The sequence below is a fragment of the Canis lupus genome, chromosome 2 (assembly GCF_003254725.2).
Source record: "Canis lupus dingo isolate Sandy chromosome 2, ASM325472v2, whole genome shotgun sequence".
Taxonomy (NCBI): domain Eukaryota; kingdom Metazoa; phylum Chordata; class Mammalia; order Carnivora; family Canidae; genus Canis; species Canis lupus.
The window spans coordinates 40,505,680-40,528,473 of NC_064244.1; the positions used below are offsets into that span (position 1 = coordinate 40,505,680).

The window sequence follows — 22,794 nt, forward strand, 5'->3', positions numbered from 1 at the left end:
TTTTATATAAACTAAAACACCAGAGCTCATTGATTCCTATATTAAATACATAAATTATAAAATAACCATTCATAAAACTTTACATACAATAAATTGATTCCAATCTCTACGGTAATACATACAGTACATGTACATGTTCAGTGTACTTCAGGGGATCATCCTGGTGAAATTCAGTCCATCTATATTTTTCTCCCATTAATAAACAAGCACTGAACCAATATATGGAGTCATGCTAATGAGATGGAGATAAAGAGCCCCAAATGAGGCAGTTGATTGGATGACAGCTCTGAGAAACTGGTTCCCCTGGCTACATGAACGCAGTAGGCATCTGGGGAATTATGTATTCAAATACATTGGCTCTCTTCTTGAGTCCCCATAGAATTGGATCTTGAAGGTTAAAACATGCATGAACCCTTGTTGGAATGAGATTTCTAGCTGATAAAATTATGGGACATTTGGGTGATATTAATACTGTAGATTGTACCAGACTTTCTGTTGCTCTTCCTAGAAAACCACTGGCATCACTACCAGGCTGGTTTATGGGTCTAGGTGACTGGAAAGCCAATGAGTAGTTCTTCGCCTCAGTCAACATCAGGGAATGTGAACAGAAGGTGGAGGAGGAGGAGGGAGAAGAGGCAGGGAAGGAGGAGAAGAGCACAGACACCAGATGTTAACTGAAAATATGAGTTACCTAGCAGCATAGAAAAACCCCTTCCTCAAGTCCTCAATCCTAGGACGGAAGTACACATTAAGCGCTCACATCATCATCTATGTACAGAATATATATGTGTATATATGTACATCACATATTTATAAAAGCGTTTGGATTTTGATCTGTCTCGTTGTAGGAAGTTACTATAGTGAATGGGGGAAAATAGGCACATTTTGTGAGATGTCAGTCAAATCTAAGTGATTGATGATATTAATGGATGCTGGGGATGTGCTTTGGGGAAATTGCATTACCCACACTTAAGCAAGTTTGTAGAGTCCGGATTGTAGGCAAAGTTGGACTCAAAATTGTTTGTCTACACCACTTCCATCCTACAGAACTTAGATATAACAAGGATGGAAATATAAGCATGGGTGCAAAGACCTCAAAGCAAAAACACAAATGCAAAAACAGGGAACTTCACCCAATCAATCACTGCCACCTCTGAGCATGCTACACTAAGATGAATATAGCAAATTATAATCGTTCTATTTTTGCCACATTATTCCTCAAAGTATATCTTTAGTAACTTGATTAAACACGGGACTTGGACTTTCAACAACAGAAGGTTTATATAGGAAGAACTGAACTACCAAATTAAAGGCAGCAAAGGAATGTGAAACCTGCCCTGCCCAGTACTGAAATGGAATTAGAGGATCAACTCCAACCTCCTATTATGTCTGAATCCTCTCACCAATACACCTGAAATTCAGTCTCAAGGTAATATATTGTACAGAAATGACAAGGCAGTTGAGTAGAATGGAAGCTTTTGTCCTGTAAGACCTTGTGACCTACTTTTTTCCCTTTCAAAAGTAAGAAGTCCACTTAAGGAGAGGCTTGGGCCCATCCTGTAAGTATTAGCTCATGACATAAAGTCATCAAAGATTTGCTTTGATTAATCTCTCAGAAGTTATATTGAACTTTTTCAATATAGTAGATAAATGTGTGTATATATATGTATATACACATATATTTGTATACATATGCATATATACATACATATATAGTCCCACTCTTTGACAGATCAAAAAATGCAATTAAATATTTAGAAAATAAAATGCCTATGCTGCCCATTCATTTTGATGTAACATAACACACACAATCCAATTATTTTAAACATTAACACAAAACTGATAAAGATCGTTTTTACAGTTCCCATGAAAACCTAGGCAGTTTTTCAAAAACACTTCATTTTGAAACAATGAATTTATGGGTTACATTGAAGACATTAAACATGTGAATTACACAATGGATTTACAGAAAAAGTTGACAATAAATAGGCAAAAAAGGAACAAGTTTATCAAAGATTTATTTTAAACAAAAATTTAATTGAAATAAAATACTGTAGCAAAAATTATTTGGCAAAAGTTTATTTCTTCCATACTAGCAGAGAAACAAATGTCCCCTTTCTACCTCCAGTGATGACCCATGAGCCCTCTACATCATCTCTATCCTACTGAAGAACCAGGCCACCTATGTGACAGTTATTTGTGAATGGAAGAAAAGTCAAAGCAAAATTTATTCTTACACACCTAAAACTTCACCACTGGCAATAATTTCCTTTATATGACATAGGTTAAAAGGGCTATAATTTGGCAAATTGAATTTATTTATTTATTTTTTAAAAGATTTTATTTATTTATTCATAGACACAGAGAAAGAGAGGCAGAGACACAGGCAGAGGGAGAGGGAGAAGCAGGCTCCATGCAGGGAGCCCGATGTGGGACTCGATTCCAGGTCCCCAGGATCACACCCCAGGCTGCAGGCGGCACCAAATCACTGCGCCACCGGGGCTGCCCGGCAAATTGAATTTAAATAAAATTTTTAAAAAAGGGGATCTGACACTTATTTTCAGCACATTCTAGTGTTTCCTAAAACAAAATTTGAGTGGCATTAGAGTAAAATGGCTAGACAGTCAATTTAATAATAGAGGCTTTTTAGTATGATAGCCAAATATAGTTTTCAATTTTTTATTTCCTCATAGAAATTTTCCTGTCCTGAATAACTGTCCAATCGGGGCTTTTGTTTATGTCAAACGATTCTTTAATATCGCCAGTTATGTTTATTTTCCAAGAGATGAATACTTGGTTAAGAAAAAGTAAGTAAATGAACCCTGAAGAATGCTGTTCTATTAATTCATTGGCCAAATGTGTCAGAATAGCTCAGATGCAGCAATTAAAGATCAGAGTGGGGATTATGTACTCTCTGTAAGAAGTGGAGCCACATTCAGCCTTTCCATTACTAATGAGACACTTTGTACTATTGCTGAACATCATATGCAAGGGAAGCATTCATTGAAATATGATTTACTCCTATGGGTCCATGAGTGAAGCACAGCTTTACAATTTTGTTAATGTTTTTATAATTGTCGAAATGAATAACAGAGATGTACTTATCAAAATATTTAGCCTCATCCAATGGTGTGTCAGGAGTAAGACTTGGCAAAAATATCACCTTTTAGCCTAAATCTAGAGAACTTTGCTTATGTCCTGTATGTTAAACAAAAAGTAAGAATCCCTCCTATCTCCATTTGCCCTAAACACTTGTAAAGCTGCTTAGATGGTCATCCTACCTGTATTGCTCTTCTATGATTTTTTGTGTTTGATACAATCAGATTTATAGCAGATAAGGTCCATGATCAAGCTGTACTATTTTTGCAAATGTTTCTAATCATTTAAATCAAAGTCAGCATTTGTATATAAAATTTAACATACAAGTTTTGGTGAAAAAAAGCAAGATGAGGAGAAGGAAAGTAGGTTTGATATAGCAGATGGAGTATGAATTTGCTCAGATGGATCCTAGAATGACCAATAAAGAGCAGAAGAGAAAAAGTCAAAGGAAGAGTAATTTATCCCGTTCCCTATATGCGGAGATTTGAAAGGGTTGAGTCACACACTGTGGTGGCACCTTCTTTCACATTGCCTGCACAACGAATGTGCTCTTCCTAATTAGTGAAGAAACTATCCCGTTGAATAAAGAATCCAGCAGGATAATTATTTTGTATATTCCCAGTAGGACCTATTTCTGTAGATCTCCCCCAAAATGAAAGGGATGATCAGACTAATTATGCGATACCATCACTTTACTCCACGCCTCGATTTCATAGTTGGCTTTCCTACGTTAAAAGTGGAGTTTTGGTATCATGGCATGCATATGCAATAAGGAGAGCTAGGAGATGCTTATCAGTGAAATGATGTTCTTCTATCTTGTTCAAAAGCATGAGGTGATCTATTTACTATGGGTTATTAGAGATCTCGGCTCTAGATCTCCCAACCTTTATTGCTAGCAATATCCCAGGTTATTTGATGGGAAAGCTTCAGTGCTGCAGTGCTTAGATTTAACCAAACTGAAGCACTATTTTATTACATGGGGGACTCTTTCTCAACAATACAAGAAAGTCGAATAAGATAGCAGTCATATTTTTACAAAGCACTTTGTGCTACTTTAAGCACCTCTTGTTCCAGAATTGCAAAAAAAAAAAAAAAAAAAATTTATGAAAAAGCATTTAACCTCATTTTGCAGATGAGGAGACTGAGGCACAGAGAGGTTAAGTGACTGGGCTGAAGACACCTGGGTCAGCAGTAAATAGAAGGATAAATCGTGGGACCCCAGCATTGTAGCCTTTCTTGCATATTCTTCAGTTACTGGTCTGGCTTGGAAAACGCCAGGGCTGAAAACCAAAGAATAAAATACGGAACTGGCATGTGGAAGGATTTGTGTAGTGTTTCATAGACAGGGTTTCTGGCTCCCTACACACACTCCTTATGCATGGGAAATCTAGCCCTGTAAATAAAACCTTGACAACTTGAAAAATTGAGGCTGTTTTGTTATCTACAGTAAATGAGGTGTAAAATTCGCTTTTCAGGAACACTTATTGGCTCTCAGAGCTGAATCCAAGACTCAGTATTACGTAACTTAGGAAGAAGTACTGGTCTTCTACTCGTCTCTGGTACAAAACGACCTTATCCGTAACATACGTTACTTCTGTATAAAAAAGGTAGAGCTATCTTGCTGCTGTCAGCTCTCTGGAAAAAAAAAATGTCATCAGTCTAAAGGACAAGAGGTCAGAATGCTCTAGGCATATCAGGTGACTTAAAAAAAAAATCCTAATCCTGTTTTATAGTCACATCTCTGTAGCAAACTCTGAGTTTACTTTTCACCTCTAGCATGTTCTTACTTGAATCACAGAACATATTTGCCTGCAGGCCATACGAAGACCAGTGTTTTGGAGGCTGATCGAGAGCTGCTCTCTGGCATTGCGTCCTCAACAGGAGTCAGGGAGCCTGTGGCTCAGGGTGTCAGTGGGAACGATGTCCGTCTGTCCGGGGGGCACATGTGACCAGGCCAAGGCCGCACGGAATCTGCTTTGATCTCAGCTCCACTCCTGCGCTCCCTGGCCTTGCTGCCAGTGTTGGGGGGGCTGGCCCCCGGGGTCCGCTTCTCATCACCGTGGAGGGATGCCCCCCACAAGCTGCACCTCTTGCAGAAAAACAAACGGGGAGACCGCGTTCCTTCCCATTCGCATTCGCTGTTCCTGAGTTTGAGACTAATAAAGACAAAAAGCAAATCCCTGTAGTAAGAAACCAGACTTTTCAAATGAAACATTTTATTGTAAATAGCTCCTCATAGGTATTCCTCGGGCTTCGTTCCCCGCCCACCCTTGTTTGTTTGTTTGTTTTGATTTTTTTTAAAATGTCGATTTCAGGACTAGTGTTTCCAAGGGGTGTGGTTACATTAAAAGGATGGATCCCCCTGCACGGCAGGGGTACAGTGTTTCTTTGTAACTTTGGTTCCATGCCCAAGACACATCTTTCCTTGATCTGCTGAAACTGTTGCCATTGCTGATTTTTTTTTTCCTTTACACATTTTACGTCTATTGGTCTTTTCTTCTGGTTTGACATATACATGTTTCATTAAATGCAGCATATATTGTAGATTTTCAACAGGGTCATGTGGGAACTGTCAAGTAAGAAACCTTGGATAATGGCTTTAAAATACACAGTTGTAGTCCTGGCTACAGGGTAGTTCTTAGCTTTTTTGATCTCCCTCTCACTGCTGTAAACATTTCTGCCATCTTGGAAGGTCTAGAAGCATCTGCCTTTCTGGGGTCTTATCCGTGTTTTCGGTTACTCTGTAAAATAGAGGGAAAATTCTTAAATCATCATTTCTGTCATTAGCTGAAACAGGAAAAAAAAATTCTTTTTTTTTTCCCACACAAAAAATTATTCTTTACCACCTCTTGGAGCTCTATGATTTAATGCAAGTTACGTAAATTATGGCTCTGAGCTTAATTAATCTTAAATGAGAAAAGAGAATGATTGATTTCAAGGGTTATATATGTACATAAAGTGATGGACAGGTCTTGGTTCATAATAAGCGGCCTGATGTATCAGCAATGATCACTGTGGCCTTTTCTTCTGAGGCCTTCCAAGACAATACCTTAAGAAACTCAAATGAATTATCATACTCCCAAATATAAATATAATATTATTGAAAAAAGCATGTCTGTCTATGCCCTTCAGTGACTTACTTTTATGTCATACTTCCTTCTCAACAATTGTATCCAGTGGCAGGTGGTCTCCACCCTGAGGTCCTGACCTGGGGATTCCCTGGGAGTTATGCCATTAAGGTTTCTTAATTGGCTCCAGCTATTCCTGACAAGGTACTTCCCTGGACTATACCAGTTAGGACTCCTCGCCCTATTTCTCTTTTAGTGTCTGGGTGTTCGCTTGGTTATAAGTTAAGGCTTTACTACTCTCTTCCCCAAAAAAGCCAGAGTTGGTATACAGAACATTCTATCATGTGCTGCTTAAAGACATGGCCTTCAGAGTCTGAAAAACATGGATGGAGAAAAATAGGATTTCCATTTTTTCACTGCACATCCAAGGATAAGTTATTTAAATTCTCTAAGCCTTAATTTCTCCACTTATAAAACAAAAATACTAATTCTGTAGCAGGATTTTACTGGTGCCCAGAAATAGCAATCAAGATCCAAAGTGGTGGGAGGCACTTAGTACCAGGAAGGCTTCTAGTCCAACAACCAGAGAGAAATTAAAGATTCAAAAGAATTCCTGCAATCAGAGCAAGTCAGAAATATTTGAGTTCCTATTTGCAGGCCCACTTTGCTCCTAAAGACTAGACATGAAAGAAGGAGTGACAGAGTCACAGAGGGGGAACTAGTAGGAAGGAAGTGCAGTGGTTGAGATGCAGGAGGGAGGGATGGGTAGCGAATGGCATAAACAGAGATTGGTGGTGCTTGTACAAATAGGACTTATGTTCTGCTGCCCAAACACAGAGCAATGCTCATCTATTGCACATCTTCCTTTGTCTAGCTGGGCAAGAACTTGAGAGGGATGATAGGGCAGAGACAGGGGCAGTAGCTTTCTTCCTAGCAAGATGCTGTGGCTGGCAGCACCAATGTTGAGACTCAGAATAGCTGAGGAAGAGCTGGTCTCAGCCGGTCAGGGAATACTGCTGTGGGCATGCCCTGCACAGCTTCTGGAGAACTCACATATATGTTCCCCTAATGGCCAGTCTTTCATCACCTCTCATAGACAGGATGTCAAGAACTGGTCAGTAACAGCCAGAGAAACAGCATCAACCATCAGGGAGAGGGTCACAACCACTGTCAATGCAGTTGAGAAGCATGAACCCTTTTCCCTTTCCCTTTTCCCTGCCCTCTAGGAGAACCCAGCTTTGAAGAGGGAAGAGGGAGAGATCTCTTAGAGCCAGATCATGAACTTGTCCTATACCTGGGATAGGGAAGAAATGAGATTAAACAGGACCTGAGGTTGAATTTTAAATTGAGCTAGACACACAAGAACTGAAAAACTGGAGAACCAGCTTAAGATTTATTAAAGAGAGGAAAATTAGAACCTGAGTGAAAGCCATGTTTTGAGAAAAATAGGTAGTGTTCGTATTTACATCCCACTGAGTTGAGAGACCCAAGCAACTAGTTACAACTGTAATATTTCTACATTCCCTGGTAGAGAAGAGAATGGATCTTAATGTATATAAAAGATACTTTAAGGTGTGTGTGTATATAATACATATATAAAATATATACAGTATATGTATGTTTGTATGTATAAATTAAATATGTGAACATAGAAAGTCTTTTACTTACAAACTTTCAATTTATATATTCTCAGAGTTCAATTGTTTCCAAGTACATAGGCATCATTTCTGCCTGTCACAACTGAAGTAAAGCCCATCCTTTGAGTAAAACCACATTGGTTTCTTTAAAAAAATAAATGGACGTATAGGCAGTCTCCTAGAATATTACATTTCTGTACATTGAGTATCAGTAAAGGAACTCGGAGCAGAGCCACATTTATTCAAATGAGCATTCCGAATAACTGAAGGGCTACCCAATGGGCCCACCATTGATGACCCATTCTCAGTAAACCAAAGGTCAGTACACTGTAACTAAAGCTGTACAGAATATGAATTCACCTTTGACTGAGAAGGCCCTTCAGATACGACAGAGCCTCGGGGATTCCTAATAATGGGTTGCTTAACATCATTGAGCTTTAGCTTCCTCTTCTGTAAACAGTGATTGCAGCTATCATTTCTGAGAGTTTACTACATGCCACCAGACTATAAGTGAATGAGAACAATTATATCATTTCTGACTTGTGACTCCAGTATCCAAGTACCCACCACACTGCCTGGTTCACAGATGACACTTAGCAAATATTAGTCGGGTTCAGTTGACAGGCTACTTATGTTTACCATTCTTTAGGGTTTTCTACCTGCTGGAAGCTAGTTTAGATCCTTTATAGGACACATATTTAGAAGCATATTGATTGCCTCTAAATACAAACTGTAGCTACCTCCTGATCTCAAGTTATAAATAACCCCAAATCCGGGACAGTAGTCACTCCCTCTTCCTGCTTCGGAGGTCTCTGTCAAGGGTGCCACCACCCAACCGACTGTACCAGCCAGACCCTCAAAAGGGCCTTCCTGAACCTTTCATTCTATCAACCCTCATAAACAATTTATCATACAGCAAAATATTCAGTAAAGGGTAGCTCTTACTATTATCTCCAGCTTACAGATGCGGAAACTGACCCTGTTAGGTAGGTGGCCTATGAGAGTCCTAGTGAGAAGGACAGATAACACTGAATGAAATGTAAGTGAAGTCAGAGGATCAGAGAAGGCTTCCCTGAGTCCCTGATTTTACATCGAGATGGGTAGGACAAATGGATATTCACTAGTTGATGATTGTGTGGGAAATGTGGTCAAAGTAGACAGAAGCACATCTCATAATGCAGGATCCAAGACAGAATGCTTAGTATGTCTTAGCAACTTGGCTTTTTATGAGTCTTTCTATGTGCCAAGTACTATAGTGGTTGCTTCACTTATATAAGGTCACTTAATCCTTCTGAAAACAGTAGATGCTATTACTTGATAATTTTTTATATTAAGAAATCGATATTTATTTATTTATTAAGATTTTATTTATTTATTTGACGGAGAGAGAACATAACCAGGGGGACTGGCAGGCAGAGAGAGGGAGATGCAGCAGGCTCCCAGCTGAGCAGGGAGTCCAAAATGGGGCTTGATCCCAGGACCCTGGGATCATGACTTGAGCTGAAGGCAGATGCTTAACTGACAGAGCCACCTAGGTGCCTATTAATTAAGAAATTAATATTAGAAATATATATTAGAGAGGTATAATAGTATCTATTTTGTAGGATCTCTCTATTAAATAATAGATATGAAATGCATTCGTTCAACCACAGAACAGATGTCTTCTTCCCCTTCTTTACCGTAATATCATCACTATCATTAAGAAGTATTTATGGATTGTCAACTACAAGCTAGGCACTATCTGGGTATTGGGGTTATCATATGAAGACTACATGATGATCCTGGCCCTCATGAACCTATATACAATGAGGAATAGAGGCATCAATTAACTACAAAAACCAAAACAACCCAAATGCATGTAAAATTTGGCTGGGAGTGAAATCAAGGAAGACCTCCCTGCAGGAATCACAAGTGAGCTGAGATCTGAAGGAGAAGTGAGTAGGCGTTTTCTAGACAAAGCAGGGCTGAAAGTACTGTGCACACAAGGACTGCATGGGCAAACCCCTGTGGTAGGTAGAAGGGACTAAGGCTCGTTAAGGAAGCTCCTAGATCAAGAGAAAGCCCAAGGGATTGTCTGCAGTTAGACCACACCAGGCTCTGTTGGCCATGTTAAGGGAATGGGATTTCACTCTAATGATGATGTTTTCTCAGGAAGGGGGCATGATTAGATTTGCTCCTATAACTCCTGGAGAGTGAGTTATAAGAGTGTACAGTGGAGAAGCATTGAGCCAGGTGAGTAGGGCATCCCCACAGGGAGTTGGGGGAGAATGTATTTGTTCATGTATTCTTTCCTTTGTTCACTTGTTCTTAAAGTTATTCTCCAATGACACATAAAGAACAAATTGGATAATCATCAGATAACACTACCACGCTATCCAAGGCTCTGATCTAACCTGTCACAAATCTGCTTTCCCATTCATTTACCCAACCATTTACTCATTCATCTGTCTTCCCATCAGTCCATCTGTCAAAATGTATTCAGTGCCTAGTATATATAAGACACTGTTGTGGACTTGAAAATACAAAGATAAAGCATAAGCCCTATTCTATGCTTTCTTAATAGTCTAATGTATAAGACAGAAAGGGAAACAGTCTCAATATAACTAGATGAAGACCAGTAGATAATCTACATAAAGAAAGACTGATTAACTGGCATATAAATGATTCATCTTATCTCTTTCTCTTACCAATATAAAAGAATAAGGGACAAAATTCTTCATTTTAAACAATAAATATAGTAGAGTCATATTGCCATTTGTTTTCCATAGGCCGCCTATAGGCCTTGGCAGGAGGAGGGATCGAAAAAATATAAATGTAATAAGAAGTAAATATTTGCATATTTTATTTTATTTTATTATTATTTTTTTTAAATTTTATTTATTTATTCATGAAAGACACACACAGAGAGAGGCAGAGACACAGGCAGAGGGAGAAACAGGCCCCATGCAGGGAGTCCGACGACGTGGGACTCGATTCTGGGTCTCCAGGATCACGCCCTGGGCTGAAGGCAGCGCTAAACCGCTGAGCCACCTGGGTTGCCCTATTTGCATATTTTAATGGAGAATTTGTAAATAATTGACTGGCTGTTTTTATAGTACAGTATATTTTTTTTAGCTTTTAAAAATCAGAACAATAATACAGTATTATGTGTCTTTTAACATGTTTTATGTTATTAGGCAGGAAGTGAAAATACTGAGCTATCAAGATAGTTCAAGTGTCCATGGTTGACACTAGAATCATTAAAAATAAGCTAGGGGGGATGCCTGGGTGGCTCAGTGGTTGAGCCTTTGCCTTCGGCTCAGGGTGTGATCCTGGAGCCCTGGGATCGAGTCCCACATCAGGCTCCCTGTGTGGAGCCTGCCTCTGTTTCTGCCTCTCTCTCTCTCTCTCTCTCTCTGTGTCTCTCATGAATAAACAAATAAAATCTTAAAAAAACAATAAGGATGAAGAAAAATGAATTAGAGGGGTACCTGGGTGGCTCAGTCAGTTAAGTGTCTGCCTTTGGCTCCAGTCATGATCCTGGGTCCTGGGATTGAGCCCCACATTGGGCTCCCTGCTCCACAAGGAGCCTGCTTCTCCCTCGCCCTCATGCTTGTGCTCTCTCTCTCTCTGTCTCAAATAAATAAATAAAACCTTTAAAAAACCACAGTGAACTTGAATATATAGATGAAGAATCATGATCACCTGTTCTCTGTCTGGTCTTCCAAACTTCATAATGAACAGAGCTGGTTCCATTATGTTCTTCATTAACACGTCCCTCTTCAGAAGAAGAGGATTTTCAATGGGTCATTATGATGAATATAACAATAACCTGGTGATAGCTATTTCTGTATTCCTCTCATTTTCTTCTTTCCTTTGTCTCCCTGTATAACTGACATGAAAGAATTTGTGGTACACTATTTATTTAGAATAAATATACAGAATGCATAGGCAGATGATATCTCCTAAAAACCCTCCTACCTGGGGTTCCCTTGCTTAAGATAAAAGTCCCAGTGTAATCTGTGGAGCTGCACCATTTAGCAACCACTGAGAGCAGTAAGGGTGCCTTGGGACCCTTTAGTATCTTCTAGATCACTGATAAAAATGACTTAGGTGTTATAATTGCTAACAGAAAAAAAAAAAAACCATGAGTGGCTCCACTTTAAGGGCCACTTTACATATAATTTAAGTTAGTCTTGGGTTTAAGAGCAGAACATAAATCCTTAATTTAGTAGGAAAAAGATTTTTATGGTTATGTGTAGTAAGCCTTACTCCGTGCCGACAAGCCAAATGTTTATCTCCCTTACTTCTTCCTATCTCTCTCTTATCTGCTTTGGAGATAAAAGTGGCATTGATCTATTTCCAGTCATGTCTTCTTTAAATAGAGATTACTCCCTGAAAAGAGGAGACGAAAAGGCAAATACTTGTTCTGGTTTAGGTGGTAAACCACTTGGTAATGTTAGAGATTATAATTTCTTTTTTCTTTTTTTAAAGACATTTCTTTGTTTTAGAGAGAGAGTACTTGCAGGCAGAGAGAGAGACAGGGAGAGAGAGAGACAGAGGCAGAGAAGCAGATTCCTCGCTGAGTGTAGAACCCAAGGTGGAGCCTGATCCCAGAATGCTAAGTTGGAAGCTTAACTGACTAAGCCACCCAGGCACTTCTAGAAGTTATAATTTTGAATTTTTTATATTGACAAATTCAGAAAATGTGAAAGCTAACTTTTAAAAATAATAATAGCTAGGAGTTGCTGATTATTGAACTATGTTTCAAGCATTGTGGTAAGTCCTTTATACGTATGATCTCATTTAGTTCTCTCAATGTAATATACCACATTGAGGTAATATAACTATTTTACAGAATAGGAAACCTCATCTAAGGTGGATTAATTTACCATGACATAGCTTGTAAATGAAAGGATCCAAACTTAACAGAGTATCTAACTTCAAAGTTGTAACTCTAAACTACTCAGCCATCTTCCTATACATATTTTAGATTCCCCAGATTGTTACCTTAATTTGCTATATTATTATTAATTATAATCATGACTTCACTCAACAATTACTAAGTGTCAGTTATGTGCTACTCTGGAAGAAAAGCAAAGTAAATTTCGTACAACCCTCAAAGAGTCACACAAAAAAGGAAAAAGGTATAGAGATGAGTGCATTGTAAATTCAAAACCTCATAGCCAAGCAGTACTACCCACACTGCAAAAGACACCCCTGACTGTTGATACATATGAATGTAAATGGTGCTCACAATGTGAGAGAAATGCCCTCTTTCCTTTGTGAGGCAGGATGGTGGTTTGTAAGGGGCTAAAAGCCTCTAGAGCGAGGCTGTCTGGGTACAAATGCCAGTCCTGCCAATTGTAGCTCTACAGCCTTGGGTAAGTCCTGTGTTGGTGTTTCTCCAACTGTAAAGAAAGGAATAAAATCAGCACCGCCTTTAGAGGAGGTCATGTGAGGACTATTTTATTGATTGTTAGGATAGCCCCTGGCATGTAAGTGTTAGCCATCACTGATGAGAATATTCAAACCTACTCATTTTCTAACTAGTATTTATGAGTTTTGATTCTTCCCTCAACTATCACATAGTACTTGTGTTTCACTAAACTTTGTCCTGTTTATTTCTTTATTATTCTTGTTTGGGGAGGGCTATTCATTTTCTGACATTTTAGCCATTCCTAAACTTTCCTAGAAAATCTTATCCATTTTGTTTATATATTTTCTATCAAAAAAAAAAATTTTTTTAAGGGAGTGAGTGAGTGGGAAGGGGGAGGAGTAGAGGGAGAGAGGAGAGAGACTCTTAAGCAGGATCCACATGGGGCTCGATCTCAGGCCTCTGAGATCATGACCTGGGCCGAAATCAAGAGTTGGACACTTAACCAATTGAGCCACCTGAGCGCCCTTATTCTCATTCAATTTAAGAGACTCAGTCCTCCTCCTAATGTTCTGCAAGGCTACTATCCTAATTGCCAGACAAAGGATGGCTGTCAGTTGGAATAGAAACTCTTTTGGAAGATGGAATAAAGCCAGAGTGTTGGTTATATACGGATGTAAACTTCCTGGGCATATTTGCTCAAATCCTTCCTTGTATCAGGTCATTCTAAAACATTTTTGCTTGTCAGTTCCCCATCTAGGCAACAGATGATACTCATGGAGAGAGAAAGTATCTCTTCTCTATTTTTCTACTTGCTATAGAAAATGTTGAATAACATAAGGTCCAGGAAAGATCCCCGTGTGATACTATAGAAACACCAAAGTTGATGCAGACCATGATACACAGATTTGGAAGAACACATGGCCTTTCCTTGTTTTTAAATGATGATAACATGAGTTATGGTTTCTGTAGACGTCAGAATCACCTGGTATGGTTATTCAAAACACAGATTATAAAAAAACAAAACAAAACAAAACAGATTATTCCTTGCTCTCCACCTCTCCCACCTTGCTACTCACCTCCATCTCCAGTAACCTGGTCCGTTAAGTTAGAGGTAAGGACTTGGAATCTGTATTTTTCATAACATTGGGAATCAGTGTCAAGATTACTTATGCATGTATTCGTGAGACACAGACTTGATCACTTAGTATTAATAAAACTCTTATTTTTCTAAATTGGCACTGAAAGTGGTCTTATATGAAAAGAAGATCCAATTTCACTGAATAATCTGCTTTTCAGAGTTCTAATCAAGTCAGACTGGGAGAAGGGGTTAAAAGTAATCAGTCATTTTTAGCTTGTTAGACTTAAAGAATCAGAATTTTCAAGCTGGAAGGGATATTAAACACATACGCATATTTCTTCATTTGCAGATAGGGAAGCAACTTTTTCCACACAATGAAAGACTGATAAGAACACTGACCTCCACAGACATCATGACCTCCTAAAGCAATACAGTTACCTAGAACAAAATTCTCAATTTCCACAATACTTGATGGTTCCTTTATTTCCTTAATAATCACCCAAGTGGACTGGATCTGTTTCTCACTTTTTTAATTTTAATTTTTTTAATTGAAGCACAGTCAACACACAATGTTACATTAGTTTCAGGTGACCTTTTCCTCATTTTATGGCATTTGAGCTAATCAAACCTCATGGATTTGCTTTTTAAAAAAAACAAACAAACATGGGCATAGTAACCGTATGCAGCATCCTTCTGATCACATACCTCTTAGAACCACATTTTGAGAATTAAATGAAATCTTACCTGTAAGAGGCACCTTGACATCAAGGCCATAGAATAAAGGCAAGAGAGAAGAACAAGAATAGAAACAGAAACTGCAGAAGAAAAAGAAGAAGATTATGTAAATCTGAATTTCTGTAGTGTCATTCATGTCGTACAAAACCTCAAGCTTTTCCACTTTGTTCAAGTCTGACCATTGTCACATACACCCCAAGAACCTCTTGTTTAAAAAAACTGTATGTTTTACTTATCTATTGGCAAAGTAATGAAATGAATAATTGGTGTCAACTAACATCAGCTCATACATTTTGGGATTCGGAGGGGGTCTAATAGATAGTAGATATAAGCCCCTAATTCTATCAATGAAAAAAATAAGCACCGAACAGTTAGTCAAGAGTCTAACTGCCTGTAATTTTACGGCATAATAAAGCCTGGAATTTAGCCCTGCCAAGTCCTACTTCGTTCCATATTATTGTCAGTTTGTTAATGTGTGGCAGGGTCTGCTAAAAATACAAAAATATGATCAAAGCATACGTTTAATCACTTAATGCTATCACTGCTCGGTTAATGTGACAGGTTTTAGGAGTAAGGCATAGCAGGAAAAATATTAATATGTAAGGTAACCATATACTAAATCATCCACAGTGGGATACTTCTGAGGTAGAGAAATGGGGGGACGCTATTAGTAATTACATCAGGGCAGCCCTACATAACCAACTAATTATTAAAAGTCACAAGTCAAATCAGCTTTTATTTCAAATATCAATTTCCTTGGTGAATCAGAGTCACTCTTTAACCTTTTTACCACACTTCAGGGGCATTCTGTTGGACATAACATTTTTGAATAAGAGTTGTCTATGGCGTTCTCATGTTGAGCGTGTTATTTGCATGTGTCCTGTAGTGCCACTATTTATAGGACCCTTGTTTTACTGTAGCAAAATTGTAGGGACAAGTTATAAACATGGTGCTAGGAGCCATGTATTGGTGACTGTTCTTTAGTCAGGAAAGCAGAAACTCTGTCCCTTGTTTTCACTCCTTGAAGATGGAGAGTGGTAAAATGAGGCCCGTAGCAAAAGAAGATGAAGGGGATGGGAGGCTTCCACTGCTCCTCTGAGGTCAGATGTCAGTGCTACCTTTCTGAGCATCAGGAAATGCCCATCACTGTGTCACTGGCAATGAGATTCTTTGTCCAGGCAATGTGATGAGCCCAATGCAGCACCTAGACCTCTGCGCTTGATTGGCCACAGAATGGTTATGCGGTCCCAGGCAAATTGTTTAATCTCTTTGAAGCTGTTGTTATATTATCTGCATGAAAGGAGATCCTGACATCCACTGTGCCTGTCTCACAGAGTGACTCTGCATGGGAGTCAGTGAAGCCGATGAACATGGAGGTGCTTGGGATGAGGGAAAGCTGCAAGCCTGAGGCAGTCCTGCTGTCTGTGGCTATCATGTGACAGATACCTATACTGTGTACATGGAAATTAGGAATGAAGAATGGTATTTAAGGTACTCTCAGTAGTTGTTCAAACACCACAGGGAAAAGAAAGAAGAGTATTTCTGATGTAAGTGATCTTTAGCATTTTGTCCAGGCTTGTGTGTGAGAATGGGGGTCAAGGGAGTAGAATTGTGTCACACACCTCATTTCTCAATCAAATCTCCAGTCAGAAACCAACTGGATTGTTTTGAAGTGGCTTAATTTACTACTATATGTGGATTATACTGTTTTGATAGCTAAAGAATCCTGTTTACTAGTAGGTACATTACCTCATTTTTATAAATGTTTAAGTTCATATCTGTGATGTGGCAAGGTCAGGGAATTCTGACAGGGGACATAATCTCCCTCCTCCTAAAATTTCCAGGAGGTTTATTAAGAAAATGCCTAGGGTAATGACATTAACAGATATTTAAAAAATCCACACACACACCCCCCCCCCCCCTTTTAGTTTCTTTTTCCTTAGACGAATAGGGACTGAACCAAACTAAAGTTTTCTGGTTTGAACTCTGACTTCCTCCTTCTGTCGGCACGGAAAATGACTAGGACCAAGAGCTAGCCAATCAAAAATGTGGAAAATGGAAGACCTGAGTCATGTGCTTTGAGAACCAGGGAAGCTGGGAACAATCTCTGCCTCCTATGGGTCTTCCTGCCAAATGCTGGGAAGTGAGACTCAGACCTTGGCTGATGGCACTTTACCTTTGCCTCATTCAGTTCTACAGGGCTGCACAGCACAGTCTGGAAATGAGGACCATTCAAATTTAAAATTGCAGAGGATGTGTACTTTGTTTGGAAATTTAAAAAGATCACACTTTTTAGTGGAACACCCTGTTTCATCATTTTCACTTAAGTGACTTCAGTGGCTCTCCGTGAAACCCATGAAAGGAGGTGAGGGCAAGGTTTATCATCCCTATTTTATCGGTAAGGCTTAGATACAAGTCTAAGTCACATACCCAAGGTCAGGTAGATATGGGAAGACCCAGCCTATGTAATAATCCAGCTGCTGATGGTCTGGCTACTACTGGCCCCTACCGACTCCCTGTGATTTCATACATACGGAGAACGACAGAAGCAACCGGGATGAATAAAATCCTGCTCATTGTCTCAAAAATGGCAGATGGTTTGCTGTTTTCTTCTTGGGTACCCACGGGATATGCTGCAAAATAGCCACGTTCTTTTGCAACACAGGAATTCAGCCTGGAACTCTGGAGAAAGCCTCTCGCCATCACTGCTGTGTTCCTAACACAGTGCTCCTGGCATCACCGGTAGGAGAACTCTGTTGTGTAGGACTGTTTACCTCACTGCAGCTTGTTTAGCAGCCCTGTGGGAGTCCTCTCCCTTCTCCTGTCCTGCACATCCACAAATGCCTTCTTTCAGAACTACTATGCTTTACCCCTGAAACTGTTGGTTGACTTGGAGGGCTCTTTCAGGCCACTGGGGGAAGTGACATGAAGGCATAATTATCACCCACCAACCTAAGTTTCTGGGCTTACTGTCAAGGGGACACCACAGCACAAGGAAGAAGAAAGGGCTTTTTATGAAGAATGATAAGAGTGATTTTTTTTTCTTTAAAAGGGCTTTAAAAGGCTTTTAAAGGAAAAACCAAAGTAGAGTCACAAAACTCAAAAGAAAGTTTTGGAAAAGAAACGAAGTAAGAAAGAGGAAACAGGAAAGAAAACATTTCAGAAAAGAATAGGAATTAACACAAAAGGCAAACATGTCCAGGTGAGGCTGCTGAAAGCAGAAGCTTTGCTAGAATGTGGGTGCCTGCCTGGTCGTGAAGGTCATACTGACCGTGACTACACCTGCCTGTGCACGATACACGCTAACTGAGAAGAAACAGAACAAAGTGAGTGAGACTCAGTATTTTCAGACCTAAAACTTAAAGACTGAAATTCATATTGAATTTAACACATACCTTTTCTTCTAAGTCCTTTATCTGTCGTTTCTGAATATCTGTTTTATCTTCTAAGTCACGAATTCGCTGAAGAAGGAAAAAAATAAAACAAACCAAAGAGTTAGTGGGGATTAACAAGAGGACTATTCACCAACCTACAACACAGAACTTGCTATGAAAAAATTAACACTAGTACTCATAGCTGGAAACATCACAAATACGTTTTTCCATATCCAGGAGATTGTTGTTTCAAAAATGATCCATACTTGTGGTGCAAAAGTACTGCATTGATTATACATATATTTTTTAATTTGCTGCCCCTGTCTATTGTGCCCATCCCTGCAGACTCCATCCCTGTGAGGTAGGGTAGTTCTCACCCCACTGCTTTTGGGCTTGGCCATAAGACCTGTTTGCCCAGTGGAATGTAAGTAGGAGAAAGAAGTGGGAATGCCACTTCCTCATAGAGACAGCAGTACGTTCCAGAACTAATAAGCAAAAGCTAACTTTGTCATTAGCCATTTGGACTGGGATTTTTGGTTGTTTATTACCACAGTAAATAGAGCTGAAGGTGCTGCACACAAATGCAGACAATCCTGCTGCTTTTTGCTACTCTTTCTTTCCAACCTCATTTCAACTCTGCCTCAGGGTGGAATTTCATCACAAAACAGGATTTGCCAGTTCTCAGAAAACAGAACAGCTTACACTCACCAAAAATTCCACGGAGGGAATTGATTAAATTAGGGGAAAGCCAAATAGCAAAAATAGCACAAGTAATCCTAAAGACAAAAATGTTAGTTCCAGAACTGTTTCTGAACTTACTTGTCAACTATTTAACAAAATTGCAGGGATTTAAATAGCACAGATTTGAAGTCAACATTACATAGACAATTATTTGCAAGTGAAAAACAGTCTTCAAATTTCGATCCAGCAATCTAAAGGCTTTTTATGTTCAAGGCACATGGGTATAGAGTGTAGGCTTGTTATTTAATGCCTCTTTTGGGAATAATCAGAAAATGGGGAATTGGAGTCTGAGAAGAAAGCAGTAGAAGCTAAATGAGGTGGTAATATATAAAGAGAGGTTTTTATAATGCAATGTGGGGAGAAAAAGGGGAAGCTAGTACAAAGAATACTTGAACTTGGAAATCTATCTCCCTTTTCTCTGACACAGTGGTTCTCAATTGAGGGTGACTCTGCCTTCAGGGGCTATTTGGCTATGACCGGCCATCTTTTAAAGTTAGTCAATTTAATAGGAAGTATATAATTCAGTGGTTTTAGAATATTCATAAAGTGGTGCAACCATCTTCACTATCTGACTGTCTAGACATTTTTGAATCACATGTGGTCACTAATCACACTGGGATGGAGGTTGCAACCAGCATCGAATGGGTAGAGCCCAGGAGGATACATAGGACAGCTCTCTACCATAAAGAATCATCTGACCAAATGCAGGGAATGAAGAGACTGAGTAGTCTGCTTTAAAGGGAAGGGGCTTAAAAAAAATAAATAAATAAAATGAAGGGAAGGGGCTGAGGTTTGTGTAGGAGAAGATGAGGAGTTTCCATCAGACAGATTATCAAGGCTGACCTTGAAATTATAGGACAATGAATGCTGGGTAAGAGAATGGGCCTGGAAGCTAATGGTGTGTATGCTTGGGAGTGATGTGTATGCTTGTGTATATTTCCAGGCATTAAAGATACACAATAAGAGAATAATTTTTTAGACATTTCCATCTTGAGTATGCATGTAATTCCTTGCTATGTCTATTGGATGTGGAGGCAAGTATTATATCAATAAATTCATGGACCTGTGAGATTACTGCAGTGTCTATTCTGCCGTTAAGTGTGTGCTTTTTGGGCAGCCTCCTACAGAGGACAGGACTTTGCTGGATGTAATGGAGAGTGTGGATGATAGTTAGTTCTTGACCTTGAAGAGTCATTCCATCAGATGGGGAGACAAAGTTTAAAACACAAGGAAAACCAGGGGATATAATATAATTACTTTTTTTTTTTTTAAAGATTTTTTATTTATTTACTCAGAGAGAGGAGAGAGAGGCAGAGACACAGGCAGAGGAAGAAGCAGGCTCCATACAGGGAGCCCGACGTGGGACTCAATCCCGGGTCCCCAGGATCACACCCCGGGCTGCAGGTGGCGCTAAACCGCTGTGCCACGGGGGCTGCCCTATAATTACCTTTTCAAGTAGAAAAGGTAAACAGTGGCACAACCAGGTTTAACTTTACCACCAATCTCTAGTAACTAGTACAGTGTTGAGCATAAAGAAGCTGCCTATATGTGTTGATTGCATGAGTTATTTATGCTATAGAGCATAGTGTGCTGCATGCTTTATTTTTTTTTTCCCCTTCCCATCCACTTGCCATCCAACCCAAGAAGGTACCCTGTCAGGTCCAAAACAGATCCCTTTTCTACCTATCTTATCTGTATTGCTAAAAAGTGCACCAAATCATTGTTGTCCGCATCAGCCCTGGTGTGACAGCTTCCTGCCAGCTCTTCCTGTTTCTATTTTAGCACATCCATCTACAGCAGCTTTGTGCACTCCTGACATGTGAAATAATCAGGGCAGTCCCTGAATTATGGGGGAGAGGAAGAGGAATAAGAATAAATGGGATGTATCTAAGCTGTACTCACCAAATTCCTTCAAGGCCAACATGATTTAGCCTTGTCTTACCACTCAACTTCACCTCACATCCACTTCCTCTTGGCTTTATATGCTCCATTTTTTTTTTAAGGTTTTATTTATTTATTCATGAGAGATACAGAGAGGAAGGCAGAGACACAGGAAGAGGGAGAAGCAGGCTTCCCACAGGGAGCCAGATGCAGGACTTGATCCCTGGACTCCAGGATCATGCCCTGAGCCAAAGGCAGAAGCTTAACCACTGAGCCACCCAGGTGTCCCTATATGCTCCATTTTTATGGCCTTCTCTCTGTTCCTTAAAAATTCCAAATGTTCCCACAATAGAGACTTAGACTCTTGTCCCTATCTTCTGGGACACTTTGCCAAAATCTTTGTGTGGCTGGTCTCTCTGATTTTAGACAGCTTCAGAGAGGCCTAATTTGAGGAGACAGTCTAAAGTGGTGAATCCCATTCCCAAAATCACACAAACTTTGTATACTTTTCTTCACAGCACTTATTGATACTCTCTTATTTGCCTTGGTCATTGTTTTTTGTGTTGTTGCTTTGGCCCTTTTCATCTATAGGATAGATGAGAGCAGTGACTACCTTTATGTCTTTGTCCACCATCACATTTCTAGTATCTGGCCCAAGCAGGCCCTCCATATGGTTTTGAAAGACTGTGTAACAGGGTATGGAGTACAGATTTTTTATTTTTAGTCATATGCAGTCCATTATTAGCAGGGAGAAGATCTTGAATTAGATCTTAAACTGGGACTGGAAAAATGAAAACATTTGGATAAATGAAACAGACACTGAAGGGGATTTTAAGGTGAAGGCTTGGAGGTGGGAGTCATGGCTCAAGTGGTACCAGGAAGAGTTCTGCATGAGTAGAGTAATGTATGCTCTGGAGATCATCTCAGATCAGGGTGTTTTTTTTTTTTTATTATTTTATTATTTTTTAAACATTTTATTTATTTATTCATAGAGACAGAGAGAGAGAGAGGCAGAGACACAGGCAGAGGGAGAAGCAGGCTCCATGCAGGGAGCCCAATGTGGGACTCGATCCCGGGTCTCCAGGATCACGCCCTGGACTGGAGGCGGCGCCAAACCCGCTGAGCCACCAGGGCTGCTCTTTTTTTAATTTTTAAAAAGATTTAATTTATTTATTCATGAGGCACACACAGAGAGAGATGCAGAGACACAGGCAGAGGGAGAAGTAGGCTCTCCGCAGGGAGCCCAACGTGGGACTCGAGCCTTAGACCCCGGGATCACACCCTGAGCCAAAGGCAGATGCTCAACCACTGAGCCACCCAGGTGTCCCATCAGATCAGGTTTTTAGGGAAGGGGTAGCCAGATAATGAAGGACCTGGAGAGACTTGCATAGCACCAGACTCCACTGGAAATTGGGATCATGGAGGTTTCTGAGGAAGAATGTACCATCATAAAAGGGGAAAGAATGTGCAGTGATACACACAATGAACTAAAGAGAGGAGAGCTGGGACTCTTCCTCACAACTGCGTCCCTGTGGTATACTGCCTATGATTTTTTATGCCACTTGTCAAAAGATACCAATTTTAATGATTTTTCTTTCTATTAGTCTCCTGTGACTTCATGAGTGGATCCTAAACTTTGTAAAGGCAGAGTCTATGTGAATTCTCTATGTCTGGCATGGTATTCAAAGTCTAGGAAGTGCACTTAAGCATCGGACTGGCTAAATGCAGAGATGATAGAGGTGGGTTACAGCAGAGGACACCTGGCAGGACCTGGGCCTGTTGCAGCACTGAAGGGCCCTGCATATGCCTGCGGTTACAAGTG

At 39.8% G+C, this 22,794-nt stretch overlaps 1 protein-coding gene across 1 annotated transcript in view; it reads right to left on the reverse strand.

Moving 5' to 3' along the window:
• Positions 1–5,298: 5,298 nt before the first annotated feature.
• The window catches only part of JAKMIP2 (janus kinase and microtubule interacting protein 2), a 172,587-nt gene continuing 155,091 nt past the window's right edge, over positions 5,299–22,794 (reverse strand). The window contains 2 exon segments of the mRNA XM_035713706.2: positions 5,299–5,840; positions 18,372–18,437. Coding sequence (XP_035569599.1) covers positions 5,820–5,840; positions 18,372–18,437 — 87 coding nt within the window. The 3' untranslated portion in view covers positions 5,299–5,819.